Below are 15,194 nucleotides of genomic sequence, written 5' to 3'. Positions count from 1 at the left end.
CATCTAGCGCTGTATCTTTGTCTGCTGACAGTGGCCAATGCCAGGTGCCCCCAGAGGGGAATGAACAGAACAAGTGATCATCAAGTGATCCCTCTCCTGTCACCCATTTCTAGCTTCTGACAGAGGGTAGGGATACCATTCCTGCCCATGCTGGCCAATAGCCATTAATGGACCTAACCTCCATGAATTTATTTAGCTCTTTCTGAACCCTGTTAAAGTCCTGGTCTTCACAACATCCTCTGGCAAGGAGTTCCACAGGGGCTATGTCTAGACTGCAGGCTTCTTTCGAAAGAGGCTCTTTCGAAAGAGCCTCTTTCGAAAGAGCCTCTTTCGAAAGATCGCGTCTAGACTGCAGGCGGATCTTTCGAAAGAGCAATCTGCTTTTTCGAAAGGGAGCACCCAGCGAGTCTGGATGCTCTCTTTTGAAGAAGCCCTATTTACATTGAAGAACGCCTTCTTTCGAAAGAGGAACTTTCGAAAGAAGGCGTTCTTCCTCGTGAAACGAGGTTTACCGCCATCGAAAGAAAAGCCGCGTTCTGTCGAAATAATTTCGAAAGAACGTGGCTTGAGTCTGGACGCAGGGGAAGTTTCTTCGGGAAAAGGCTACTTTTCCCGAAAATACCCCTGAGTCTGGACACAGCCAGAGAGACTGTGTGTTGCATGAAGAAATACTTCCTTTGGTTTGTTTTAAACCTGCTACGTATCAAACCTAAATTTTGTGTAATCACACAGTGTCTCTGACTCACTGTCTTCGTCCATCTATCCATTGGTCAGTTACCCAGTTATCTTTTTATGAGCCAGAATTATGTTATTGGTGTGATCTTGGGCTTGATTTTCAGACTTGTTAAGGACCTACAAATTTGTCTGAAGTCAAAGGGAACTGCATGTGTTCTGTACCTCTGAAATCCATGACTGACCTGTGCCCAGACCTGAGTTTAAATGTATATAGGCCTTGTACTCCACTGTTTTCCACCTTGTATTATCGCTTCTCGGCCTTTTGGCTAAGATCAAGTGTCTTTAATCATTTAGACTCTGATCCTGCAAATGAGTATGCATATAATTTATATTTAAGTAGGTGAATACTCTGAATTAAGCCAATATCTTGTTTTTACTAGTGTTTAACCATAGTGCAGAGAAGGCAATTTGTAACTTAACACAAATTAGCTAGTAACACAAATTAGCTAGTAACATTGTGCTTTATTAGGCGTCTGTTGGCTCGTAAGAGCTGCCATGCTTAGCCATGGGTTCCCTACAGTCAGCAACTTGTCTTGTCCCATATTTGTCAGATGTCCTTGTGTAAGGATGTGTCCACACTTGGAAATTTTTCCAGACTAGCTATTCCAAATTAATTTCCCCATGTGGACCTTCTTATTCCAGAACAGCTGCTCTGCTTCCAAGTGGAGACAAGCTCTGATACAGGCCTAGTGTATCCTTCCACTACGGCAGCCACTAATGTCGATAGATCACTAGCAACCTGTCTGCACTGGGCTCTTGCTGTTATGTCACCGGTGGAGCATAACCCAACAGCAGGGAAACTCCACCCCAGCTTATGTTTTGAAGATCCAGCCAACCTGGTTCATTTCCCTGAGCATGTGTGGAGCCTGCTTTGTTGTTCTCTTGAACAGTCGGCCAGGTGACACTACTGCTCTGCATCTTATTTGTTCCAAACCAAGACCTGTTTATAGCCCTGACACTGAAGAAGAAGCGGCTGTGTCCAGAAACAGTCACAGGTTTTCCAAAACAACCCCTGTCTTCTGCTGGAGCCTCAGAACCATCGTCCCTGCTAGTGACTTATCTCTCCCTCTATTTGTTATCAAAGCAGAGGATTTGGACACCCTGCTGGTAAACAGCAGGGGTGGGGATTTCAGGAAGGCTGAACAGCAGCCTTTCTGCAGGGCAGCTCGGCTTCAGATCACCTGCGTTTCAGCGAGGTTCCTGTTTTGCAGCAGCACAGTTCACTGGGGCGCTGGGAGTCAGGCGACTGGCTTGAAGTCATGTGGTGTGCTGACGTATGTGCGTGTGAGTGTGTGTGTGTGTGTGTGTGTGTGTAATTTAGTGGTTACAGCATCTGCAGCAATGCTGTGTGAAAAAGCATGGCTTTCTTCCTGTTACCAACACCAGGTCATGCAAAGGACACAGAAGCCCAGATGGCATTTGCAGCTACCAGACATACTGGCATCAGTGGGCTCAAATAGTAAGTGATCTGATAGGAAGTGAGTGCATGAAAATGGCTCACGAGCCTTGGTTATCCAGTCCTGGAGAATCTATACAACTGCACCTGCATCCCAGAAGCATCGCTAGGACATACACTGTAGGGAACAATCCTGCAGTGGCTACAGAGAGATGCCAGGCTGGGTTGATGGGTTGGCTCCCACTCACCAGACACTTATCGGATGTTGTAATTCTGGTAACACAGGGTGGGGAAGCTTGTTTGGGTTCGGGGCCACTGAGCCACAGAAAAAATCAGCTGGGTGCTGCACACAAGCGAGAAGCAAAAAATAAAAATTAAAAAAAGAAACCCACACAACCATCCCTGACAGTGGCCTTCCATATCAGCGCCTCACTCTTTCCTGTTCTCTGCCTCAGGCACTTACTGGTTCAGACTTCGGTGGACAGAAATGCTTTCATTCAGCTCAAGCTATTGGGCGTTTTACAGCAGGACCTGGGTGAAATGCAATGGCTTGTGTTATGCAGGAGGTCAGGCTAATGGCCCTTCCTGGTTCTGGTCCTAGGCTATATGAAGGGAAGGTTGAATGGCATTGTACAAGGCACTCGTAAACCCCATCTGGAATCCTGCGTACAATTCGGGTCAGCCACATGCAAGAAAGATGACTTCAGACTAAAGCAGGGGCAGAGGAGAACTACTCGGACGATCAGATGAATGCAGGGCCTAGCTTCTGAGAGGAGACAGGAGAGCCTGGCTTGTTGAAAGTAGCAGTAAGAAGGCTGCTGGGGGCTGGATGCAGAGTTATTTCAGGTGAAGGGCACAAGAACAAATGGATATAAATGGGCCATGAGCAAACTGAGGCTGGGACTTAGAAGAAGGTTTCTAACCAGCAGAGGAGTGAGGTTGTGGGGCAGGCTAGCTGAGGTTGGGGATGGCAAACACCGTAGTGTGTTTTAAGGGAGAGCTGGACACATTGATGAGTGTGATTATATGCAGGGGCTGTTTATGATGGTGGGAGAAGGCTCAGCTGTGCTAGTGCTCACGTCTGGTTTATGTCTGATGTTCTTAAACACTAATGCTTCAGCCAGACCCACCAGTAGGGGTCAGCAAAGGAATTTGCTCCCCACCTCCAGTGCAGGGGTCCCCAACCTCTCAGGGATGCCGGGCGCCCAGGCTGCTCATGCGTCGGGTGCCTGGGGGCGGGGCCGCTCACGCACCGCATGCCCAGGGGCGGGGCCGTTTATGCGCGGCGCACCCGGGGCCGGCACCGCACATGTGCCATGCACCCGGGGCAGGGGCTGCCCTTGAGCCGCGCACATAAATGCCCCAGCGGGCGCCACGTTGGGGACCACTGCTCCAGTGTATTCTGGGAGGTTTCCCTCCATCCTCCCCCCTTCCTCGGAGAACCCAGAGGTGGCAGAGCTGGAGCTGGGACACTGGACTGGAAGATTGATCATCGTCTGTCTCGGTTGCTTGGCTGGCTGGTTCTTGCTCAGGTGCTCAGGGTCTAACTCCCATATGTGGGGTCAGGAAGGAATTTCCCTCCCAGGACAGCTTGGCAATGACCTTTCCTCCCCCCACCTTTCTCTGCAGTATGGGGCACAGGTCACTTGCCGGGATTATTAGCATATTTTCCTGCCATTGATGAGGCCTTGGGCATTGATATTCCTCTGTCCCTCTTGTTCTCTGTCTTTTGCTCATAATAGTCTAGTCTCCTAAGAGCTGTAATACTCTGGTATCATTTCGGTTGTTTGGTTGGTGTGTGGGTGGCCTGTGCTATAAAAAAAATCATTTCATAACCTCTATGAAAGGATTAGGAATCTGCATTTTCAAGCTTTTCTTCACAACCACAAAGGCCAGAAACTTTTTTTCCCCCTTATAATCCTTTGACTCTAGAAGCTGGGACTTTAAGAATGAGATCAGCTATTGTGAAACCTGTGATAAAATTATGAGAGTTGGCATCACTCCCTGGGGATAAAAAATCTCCTGCACGACCGTGTGTACACTTGCAATTGAACGACAACACTTTTGTCATTCATGGGTGCTTAATACCACCCCCTCCCAAATTAAAACAGTTTTGCCGTGGCAAGTGCCAGGGTAAATGGCGCGTTGTCGGCAGCAGCGCTCTCCTTTCGACAAAGTGAACCCTGCTCATAGCGGGTGGAAGTATTTAGTTGGCAGAAATGCAGACAAACAGCATTCGCACTGCCTGAATTTAACAATCCGGCCGTGTTGCTAAAAGCTGGGTAGTGCAGACAAAGCCTATGCCTCATTTTTTAGAAAGCCACTCACAAGAAAGTTTGCTTTGCTTTGTTTGTTTAAAAGCGATAAAACATTAAGCTAACACTTTTGACGTTGACCACTGATTTTTTTTGGCAGCCTGTGGAGGCTTTTTTGCCTGGATTTTCGGAGGAGTTGAGCGCTTGCAGCTGCTGTTGAAATCAGTGTGAGCCGCGGGTTCTCAGCACGCCTACAAAAATCCAAGTCTCTAGTCGAGCTTCCAAAAGACAGAGGCTTTTCAAAATGTGATGGCACCACATCTGTTTGAAACCCTCTCCGTCTGAAGCATGATCTGTGCATGTAATGTGGGGCAAAGGCACCATGGTCCATGGCTGTACAGGCTGAACCTCTTTAGTCAGGGACCCTCGGGACCATCCGACTGGTGCAGAAGCAGAGAATTTGCCGAACCATGGCAGGGCAATATTGTCTAGCAGCATCACTAACACTTGCCCTTCTTACTAGGTTCTGAGGAGACATTTAGGGGTAAATTAGAGCTAAATAACAGCACAGAACACTGAGAGCCAGGACCAGTGGCTTTATGGGACCTCGGGAAACTGGGCCACGCCAATGATAAGTGGACATCCAGCTAATTAAAATCAGTCTCCCAGTTAGCCCTTGACTTGGTTTGTTTTGAAGCTCTCTAGTTTTCTTACTCTATTTGTCACTGATATGCTCCCTCCAAGATCCAGGTTCAGCCCTCATTTGATCCTGTAGCAAGACGTGTTGCTAACTAACACCTTGTCTAACCAAACAATTGCACTGCTTTAGTTAAACTGATTTGGTTCTGTTGGTACAAACTCCTGCGTGACTTTATTATGGAAGGCAGCATGGCGCAATAGAGCGTGCACTCGGCTGGCACTCAGGAAGACTTTGGGATCTGTGCCACTGGCCTGGTGGGTAAACCTGAGCAAGCAGCTTCCCAATGCTGTGCCTCAGTTTCTCCATCTGTGAAGTTGAGATACTGATCTCTATAGGAGATATAGAGATGAAAAGCATATCTGAGCATTAAAAGCGTAATTGCCATTTCAGTTTATTTTAAACCCTTTTCTGACTTCAGCTAAATTGAAATAACGCTGGGTTAGGCCAGGATAAGGTAAGGGCATCCAGACCACCTTTGGCAGGGATCTCATTTAATCCAACTGGTGCAGCCGCTGTGTCACATGGCATCTGTCAGTGCTTCAAGCCTCTGAGGGCTCTGCTGCTGTCTCATCAAACCCCCCAAGCAGAGCAGGCCCTTGCAGACCAATCTGCCATCTAAACACAATGGCCATTTGGTGCGTCAGAACGACAGAGAGCGCAGCAGTGCAGGGGGTGCTGGTGGAGGCGGTCTCAAAGGATACGGGAGAGGCTGTGGAGTTTCCCCAGGGTCATAAGAGCAGGGGGATAGAAGGGCTTCCCTCACTCCGGCGCACCCCAGGGGAGCTGCCTGCCTGACTCTGTCAGTCGTTGTCTCTTCCTCAGAAGATCAAGTGGCCCGTGAGACGGAGGAGGTGTTCCAGAGCTATGCCTTCCACCGCTACCAGCAAGAGAGGGAAGCGGGCGGAGAGGAGGTGCCGATGGACCCCGAGATCGCAGAGATCCAGCAGGAGACGGGCAGGTAAAGCTCTCCCCATTACAGACTGAATCATACCTCTCCCCACATAGTCCACGCTCAGGGTGGATTCACATTCCTGACCCTGCATCCTCCTGGCCAATGTTCCCCCTGATCGTTCCCATCCACGTGCAGATTTTTTTTCCAGCCATGTGCGGAATAAATTTGTGCCATGCATAAAGCATGTGCAAATGTGCACCACCCGTAGAAACATAAACCTAGCGGTGGGTGCTCTGCTAATCAGCTGGGCAGCATTTGAATCGTTCCTGAGCGGCCGCACAAGCGCACCGCTTACAGCAAACCCTGCTCTTGACATCCTGCACTCACTGTGGAAGTGGGGCTCGTCTCTAAAGTTTTCTATCCTCTTGCCAGCACCAGCAGCCAGGTGGGCAGACGCCTGGCCCTCATCGGAGATGACATCAACATGCGGTATGACGCAGAGTTCCAGAACATGCTGAAGACCTTGCAGCCTACAAAGGACAACGCCTACGAGTACTTTACCAAGATAGCCTCCAGGTAAGGCAGCCAGCTTCCTGCACTCCCATGCCACCTCCCTAGGAATGCTGGTGAGAGACGGGGACTTGTTCTGTTGCAGATCGAGTCAGACAGGCACACAAGGCGGAAATCAGAGGAGCAAAAATTAGTGTTATTTTACCCAAATCCTGCCCCCTAACCCAGCCCACAACCCCAGAGAAGCTGGTGTCAGCTGTGAACTAGTTCACAATGGAAGGATGGAGTTCCATGAAGCAGTGCCCAAAATATGCCCATGTTTTCCATCTGTCTGTGCTTCTGCCTGTCATTGTACACCCATGTCAGATATGTCATGGGCGCCTGTAACCAGGAGTGGCCCATGACTATAGGCCGACTCAGCCGTCGCCTAGAGCACCGCCTTAGACGGGGTGCCTAGGGCGCCCGATGATGACTTCATTCCATTGTCGGCCGTGCAGGTGGGGGTGCCGATCGTGTGTTCCGCCTGGAGTGCCAGCTGCCGCAGCCCGCCTCGGGACACTCCTGACTGCAACTAGGTCTTCGGTCCCATTTGCAAATGCACCTGCAGTCTTTGCAATGAGCATGCAGAAAGATGGATGGTGATGAAAATGTGCCCCAATGCTGTGAATCCCAAGGGTGATAACAGAATGTGTCATTGAGCTGTGAGGCCTGGCTCTCCTCTGACATCCGGAGGGATTTTACTGATGTCTGGAGTTACCCCGGTGTAAAACCAGCACAAGAGGGAAATCTTGTCACTGTTGAATTCTTGGGCAGACCTGTGTCAGCTCCCATTGGGAAGGTTTTCCTTCGCAGCCAGGAAAGCTTGATGGTTGAAAGTTCAAGGCCTGTTTTCTAGCTGGCTCTAAGCAACCACAGCTTCAGGCAATAAGCTCTGCAGAGGCTCGGTGTCTCTAACAATGAAACGCCTTAGTCCAGCCTGTGACCTTAGCTAGCACTCAGACCTGGTTACTCCACAGCCCTTTAAGTGCTGCGGGTGCATCCTCCTGCCCTGAGGCGCAGCTTAGCCCTGCTGCTGAGAAGGGTGAAAAGTGAAAGCGAAGGGTCTGAGAAGCTGGGACTCTGATGCGTTTGCTTGTTTACGGCAGGAGGAAAGTCTCTCCCAGAAGTCAGTGGGTGGAAAGGGAGCGTGTTCTGGTGGTGCTGGAGTTTCCCGTGTGATCTCCCAGCTGCTCAGGCTGTGCAAAAGGGGCTGGATTCTGTGTGAGCTCTGTTTGAGCTGGCAACGCTGGCTCCGGGGCTGGGCATACGCCACAGTGGAAGGGGGAAGGGCAGTTATACCAGTCCTCAGAGTTTCCCAGACTGTTGCAGCTTCCACCAGGACTGGCAGTTCCCTGGTGTCCCTTGCCCTCTTGCTTTCAGAAGAGCTTGGACGCAGGGGAGAATCCCGCTCCCTGTGTTTAAAACAGAACAGCAGACTAGCCGTGCTCAGAAACTGTCTGATTTCAAGAGCTTGCCATTGTTGAAATGGCTGCAGAGATGCCTGTGGATTGGGGCAGCTTCCTAGAGTGTGTGTTGGGTTCAGCGCAGTCCATATAAGCAAGAAGATAGAGGAAAGCACTTCAGTCCTCTGCTACTACTGGTAGGCCACGGCGGAGGTGGCTTATCCGGTGTAAAGGGAAAGGCAGCAGACATAGCTGGTGAACCCACAGCTTGGCATTGATGGGACGAGGCCCTTGAGGAGATGGGGGTCCCCCTCTGCCCTATCCCCCCTATTTTGGGATAGCCGCGAGAGGCTTGCCTGTTCACGGCATCATTCTGCCAGGTACTATCCTGCCATGGTATCTGAGCACCTCACAACCACCACTGGATTCTACCCCTGTAGGCCCCCCTGAGGAAGGGAAGGCTTAGCTCTGTTTTACAGATAGGGAACAGAGGCACAGAGAAGGTGAAGCAATTTGACACAGACTGTGGATTGAACCTTGAGGCCCAGACTCATCCCTATCCTCTAGGGCCTCCTTCCTCCCTCATTAGGCCAGGCCCAGTGCAAATGACAGCCCTGCGGCATGGCTATACTGGGAAGGGGAGGAGGCTTCTCGCCACTGGCACACCCACCCAGCCTTTCCCCAGTGCACACGCTGGTCTTGGTGTATGTTGCCTAACTGTCTCTTCTGTCCTTTCTTCCTGCTCCCTTACTTCGGGAAGCCACGCTTTGCCATCCTGAGGTGGTTAACGCACAGCAACACAGGTAAATTAACCTCTGTCCCTCACTCTCCATCCTGCCTTTTCAGTGTTGTTCCTTCCTGCATCTCCACTAACTCCCCTCTTTCCGTAAGCTGTTCTGGAAGGCCCCATCTGTACTAGGAAGATCCTCATCTTTATGCGGTGCAGCGGGGTGGGTACCTGTGTTTGAACAGTTTCTCTGTCGCTGTGCGAACAGAAATAGCCTTGACAGGCACCCACATACTCTGGTGCAATAAGGGGTAACTCAGGGAGGTGACACTGGTGGTGCGAGACCCATGTGAATTGGTGGTTGTTTGGGCTGGAAGCTGTGCTTAGGAGTGGAACCCAATTGGGTTGATGCTGCACAGATGCACGTTGAAAGTCCCTCCTCGCCCGAAAGAGCTGACAGTCTAAGGCGAGATCAGCAGCCAGCCCTAGGGGAGGTATTTAATTGTCATGCATCCAGGTGAAGAAGAAATCATGTCCTAATGTGCTCGGGCCACAGCGCTGTTGAAACCTGCCTCTCTCTGTTGCCTAGATAAAGCCCAAGAGTGAGTGTGTTCCTTCCAGGGTAGCTGCCACTCAAGGAGAACAAATTTGTTAGTGGCTGTGGTGGAGCATGTGGAAGAGCAGATCTGCACAGTTAGTTGTGTGTGTTTTCACCATGACGCTGTCGCTCTCTTTGATAGGATGTCACTCGAGAGCTCAGGGTGCTCCAGGTGTGCACAGGACGCACCTGCGAACCCCCAGACATTTCACCGACTGCAGCGGAATGTGTCTGGATGGAGCAGCCCAGCAGGGGGTGGCGGAATACCAGCTCCAGCAGGCCTCGCATTGTCTTTTTAACCAGAAGGCTTGGTTCTGTTACAGCTTGTTTGACAGCGGCATTAACTGGGGCAGGGTGATTGCGCTGCTGGGGTTCGGTTACCGGATGGCAATCCATGTATACCAGCACGGGATGACCGGCTTCCTCCGGAGCATTGCCCGCTACGTGGCAGATTTCGTGCTCCGCAATCGCATTGCCCAGTGGATTGCCCAGCAGGGAGGATGGGTGAGTAAGTCTGCCTCTTTTTCTCCACTGGGCAAAGTTCCCTGTAATCCAGGGGCTACTCAACTTTGCAAGCCCCGAGGGCCACAGTGATACTCACAGCACATGCTGAGGGCCGCAACTTAAGTGTGGTAGCATATACATGCACATATATATGCAAATAGTTTCTTTCACACTGACAGGCATAAATACAAAAATTGAGGCAAGATTACACAACACGCAGGCCCCATTTAAGTCAGTTCTGCTGATATTAATAAAATGCAATATTTACCCCATTTCCACCCATATAACAGCACTTTCAATGAGCAATGGCAGTGCAGGAATTTAACTTCTAAAACTACTATATCAACAGAAGACCATTATATTGACTACTTTTTTGTTTTGGTTTCCACCTGGGCGCTGCGTGTTGAGCCCTGTGTAAACCCCAACCGCACCGTGGGCCACAAGCAAATGGGCCACATGTTGAGTAGCCCTGCTGTAATTATTTCCATCCATGTGTGGATTTTTCCATCTGTGTGCAGAATAATTTTTTTCATGTGCACCAAGACATGCGCAAATGTGCACCACCAGGAGAAAAAAAAATAGCGATGGGCACTCTGATTATCAGCTGGGAAGAATGTCTTGGGTTGTGATGCACAACTCACAAGGAAAACTGATGGAAGGTAGCTAGGCCAGGCTGGGGTCAGCACATGCTGGAGCAGTCCCTGCATGCTGGGTACACCACAGACAGAGGCTGCTCGGGTCTCCATGAGTTAACCAGAACCAGTAAGCGTCACCTGTCAAGGGCGATGCTTACCAGTTAACCTTTCACAGCCCTAGTTCTTATATTGAAACTGCTGCACAGAAAGGGCTGTTTGGATTCCTTAGCTGCTGTAGGTAAGAGTGTCCCTTACAGCTGGCTGACGGATGAAAACGCTTCTTCACTAATAATGCTCTGAAGTTACTGTGGGTTTACCATGGTGTCAGTGGGATCAGAATCTGGCTCATTTGGTGGCAGGGCGGAGCATATTTTAATGAACGCAATGCCGCCAAATTTATACACTTGTGCAGCGGGGTCACTGTGCTGCTCCATCGTTTAACCGGCGATTCTCTCTCCTGCGGCAGGTGGCAGCATTGGACTTGGATAACGTTTATGTGAAGTACATGATGGTGGTGCTGGTCGTGGTCCTGCTGGGTCAGTTGGTGGTACGGCGCTTTTTCAGCTCGTGACTGGCATGGAGGCCGAGGCCGGCGATTCGGCCAAACTCTCTCTCAGCACTCTGCAATAAAGACATCTCCCGTGAGAGAGAGGCTCAGGGAACAAGCAAGGGAGAGCAGTATGGAAAGGACAACTCCTCTGCTGAGACCACGCCATCCGTGGAGCGACTGTGGAGTGCCGGCCAAGAACTACACGGAGAGGCGTTAATGAGGGGTCTTGGGGGGTAGGGAGGAATTGATTATCTCATCCAGAGGTTGAATACAGCAGTAAGGAACATGGGCGTGATGGCATTCCCAGCAATGGGGCGAGGGTTGCAGGTTCCTCCTGTGTACTCAGACTGGAGAAGCCCCCTTAGAGGAACAAACATTGTTAAAATAATGCGCAGAGAGTTCCATCCTCTAATGGATTTTAGCCCCGATTTCACCTGCCTTCATATAACAGGAGTTCAGCCACAGCTGGTTCAGTCTCTGCTTGTCGGTCATTGGAGGGGGTCAGCCAATGCTGGAGAGTGTGTGGCAGGTTGGCTTTTACCTTCCCTTGCTCCCAGCCTACTAAACCCAGATTCGTAGCTTCCCCGATTGCTCGTAAAAGGCATCCCTGGCCACCACTCAGCAAACACAGTTTGACACGTGACAATCAGGACTAGACATTCAGTTGCCTCCAGACATGACAAACCGATCCTGTTGGAGATCTGCTTCCCAAAAGGAACATCCCAGACACCTAACCAGAGCTGCATCCTAGGACTGTGGTCACCAGCCCATCCTAGGGGTATGCAGAAGCCTGAACTTCCAGGTAGCAGCAGGTATATAAAGGAACAGCTGGTTTTCAAACACTAAAATACCATGGGGTGAATCGGGAGTGAATGTCTTTGGTTGCGATCCATCATCCCACATCTGCACTGTTTGGTTTACAGGTGATGGGCTTCATCCAAACACATACCTTGCTGTGGACAATCTCTCTCACTCACCGCCTGTATTTCTGTTGCTGTCATTCGGAGAGCTCTGAAGTCCCCAGAGCGGTGAGGGAGGGAGTGTCTAAGTCTGGATCTGACCCTTGATGGTTGGGTCCATCTGTGCTTCCCACTTCAGGTTATTGTGTAAAGCTTGTAAACTGTGACTGGATTTAAGCTGTGTCCATGTGGGCCTCACACTGGGTCTAGACCCAATTCCTGCCCACCCTGATTCTAGCACTGTTTGGCCAACCTGTGGGGAAGAAGCCAAACTGTGTTCTGATCTAAAGAAAGCTGGAGAGCCAGATCCTTGGATAATAAATGGCTTTCAGTGCTGTGAAGCTGAAGACCTTGCTCCTGTCTAAAGGCTAGTATAAGGGACCAAGGCTACTTAATTTTGTCCTAAAGACTGGATAGAAGAAGTAGCAGCAATAAGACTATGTTAAGTGTTATCAGGGATTTTTCTGCTCTTGCCTGTGTCATGAACCTTTGTTGGTTGCGGTGAACAGCTTGCGAGGGGAGGAGGCAAAGGGATGTGGTGACGACTCTTCTAGGCGGTTGCAGTAGTAGATCTCATAGGGTGCGTTTACACTGCACCGTTATTTTCAGATAACTAGCGTTATTTTGAAATAATGCAAACGTCTACACAGCCATTCTGTTATTTTGAAATAATTTCGAAATAACGGACGGCTTATTCCAATAATCTGTAAACCTCATTCTACGAGGAATAACGCCTATTTCGAAATAGCCCCTCACCAGGGCCATTCTAAGTTATTCCTCCCCAGTGCCTCCTGGTGCTCTAAATCGAGAGAGCGCGTCTTCATTAGGGAACCCTGCCTCGGTTTAATTTTGAGGCTTTCCTGAAGTGTAGACGTGCTATTTCGAAATAAGCTATTTCACAATAACTATTCCGGAATAGCTTATTTTGAAGTAAACAGTGTAGACGTACCCATAGGGATTTACCAGGGTGGATTAGACCTGTGGCTTGTCTAGTCCACTAGCCAGGCTCAGACACTGCCCAAGTGCTTGGGAGGAAAATGAAAGAAGTCTGCCATAGGAAAACGTGGGGTGATCTACTCCGATGAAGGCCTCACCCTAATCCCTAATAGTTAAGTGATGGGCATGAGGTTTAATATCCCTTCCAAACTTTGTGTTAGCATTAACTGTGATAACTGGCTATTTTTGCTATCCATATAAATTCCCACATCCTTTTAGAGTCCTGTTAAATTCAAATCCTCAGCAACATCTGTATTGCTTCCTTTATCTAATGATGCATTCTATAGAAATAGCATTTCCTTTTATCTGTTCAGAATGACCCAGCTTTTATTTCATTGAATGTCTCCTTGCTTGAGAAGGGAGAACATTAGCTCCCCTTCTCTAGATCATTCCTTATTTTATACCCTTGTCCTCTCTTTCTCTTCAACTTTCTAAGGTAAAATGATAGCAAACTTTCCCTCCCCCATCGCCTGCCTCTAAACCTCCTCCTGTTACGCAATATTCTGTTTGAAAGGGAGCGCCTGGTACTTCACAAAGCATCCACAACCATCAGGTTGCATAAAGATGTGAGAATATTTTCCATAGTGTGCTGCATCTGATTCCTTAGTCTTCTTGACATCTTGTTAGCTTTCTTCCGCCAGCTGCACATTGTATTAAGGTCTCACTGAGCTGCGACCCTCAGACTCCACTCCTAAGTTGATACAGTTAATTTGGAACTGTGTACAGTGCACAAGTAGTTCTCCTTCCCTCCAGTGTGCGTTGCTTTGCATTGAACAACACTAAGCATCACTTCCCATCATGTTGCCAATTCAGCTGGCTCGATTAGGCCCTTCTGGAGCTCCAGTGTTCTCTCTTGCCTCCCCTAACCTAAATAACTGGGCATCGCCTGCAAATTTTGCTACTCCACGGCTCACCTCTTCCAGATGACACTGAACTCCAGACCGAGCCCAGCACTTTGAGACTCCCAGCTGTTAACATTTTGCTGTGATTAAATTTGATCATTTGTTCCTTCCCTTTGTTCCCTGTCCCTTAGCCACTTTTTGACCCCTGACTAATTAGTTTCGTTAATAGCCTCTTGTGCAGGACCATGTCAGAGTCCTTTGGAAAGTCTAAATAAATTAGGACAACAGACTCTACTGATATGTTCCAAGCACTGTAGTAAGTTAGTGAAACATGATTTTCCTTTGCAAGAAACCATGCTGGTGAGACCTTATCATCATGATCAGGAACAGTTTACCAAGGGCCATGCTAGATTCACCATCACTGACCATTTTTAGTTGTGATTTAGATTTTTTTCCCCCCTAGAATATCTGCTCTAGAAATGATTTTGGAAAATGTCTCTGGACTGTGCTATATAGGAAGTCAGACTAGATGATCGCAGTGGTCCCTTCTGGCCTTTGCAGTCAATCTGTGAATCTTCCAGATGTGTGAGTTACCTGGTTTTTGTTTGAACTTATTTCCCAGGTACTAGATTTAAGACTAGTAGATTTTTTTTTTATGATGCTTTATGGTAAGAGATCAAGTCCCAGTGGACTCAGTGTCGGGGGCCCAGAAAGGGAACCTTTAAAACTTGAACCTTTGTTTAGTTTGCCACTTTTTTTCTCTGCTACCTCCAGAAATATTCAACTGGGCACTGTCAAACCCAAGACACTGCAAAGACTGTCTCCAGGCATTTGCTTGTCACCCTTTTGCTTTTACTTTTGCTGTTGGCACTAATTTCGGAAGGGGGAGAAAAGGTGGGTTTGACCTGGGGGATGAGACAACCAGGGCAAGGTGCTGCTACGTGAATTGCTGATCTGCAGTACTGTATTCGGTCTCTGGCTGGCACTGTTGTTGCACATGTAAATAGCTACCAGAGGCGTTGAGGAGAGGAACGGAGAAGAGGCATCTTAAATTTAAGTCTGTTTGGAACCTACTTTGAAAAAGACAGAGAATCCCGTGGGCAAAGCTGCTATGCGATTTTTAACAGTGCCTACTATTGGACCCGTTGGCCCCATTCTGTCTGCTAGGAATCCAACCCAGCACCCAACCTCACCCTTAGGCTTTGTGTTCTGAGCTGCTTTGAAATAAGAATGCAGCTGTCTTCTGCTTGGAACTGGGCTGCTGCTCGGGGATCGTGGGATGGCTTGAGGGGCAGGGCTGGGCATGGGGGAAGACAGCCTTTTCCCTTTGGACCTGCAGGTTCAGCACCAGTGCAGAAGAGAGAGAGGGACAGAAAACCACAGGCTTCCCAACATCGGTACTAGCATCAACCTATGGTGCTAGTGACCAGGAGGTCTTATTGACTGATGGGGT

General features: G+C 49.2%; 1 protein-coding gene across 1 annotated transcript in view; it reads left to right on the top strand.

The window, feature by feature from the left end:
* BAK1 (BCL2 antagonist/killer 1) overlaps nt 1–12,313 on the top strand; it is a 32,280-nt gene extending 19,967 nt beyond the window's left edge. The window contains exons 3-6 of the mRNA XM_075909847.1: nt 5,909–6,044; nt 6,411–6,554; nt 9,579–9,759; nt 10,861–12,313. Coding sequence (XP_075765962.1) covers nt 5,909–6,044; nt 6,411–6,554; nt 9,579–9,759; nt 10,861–10,965 — 566 coding nt within the window. The 3' untranslated portion in view covers nt 10,966–12,313. The remainder of the gene's footprint in view (nt 1–5,908; nt 6,045–6,410; nt 6,555–9,578; nt 9,760–10,860) is intronic.
* Nucleotides 12,314–15,194: the final 2,881 nt, after the last annotated feature.

This window comes from Pelodiscus sinensis, chromosome 27 (genome assembly GCF_049634645.1).
Source record: "Pelodiscus sinensis isolate JC-2024 chromosome 27, ASM4963464v1, whole genome shotgun sequence".
Lineage (NCBI taxonomy): Eukaryota > Metazoa > Chordata > Testudines > Trionychidae > Pelodiscus > Pelodiscus sinensis.
The sequence above is the reverse complement of the archived record's forward strand: the minus strand, read 5'-3'. Positions and strand labels throughout refer to the sequence as shown.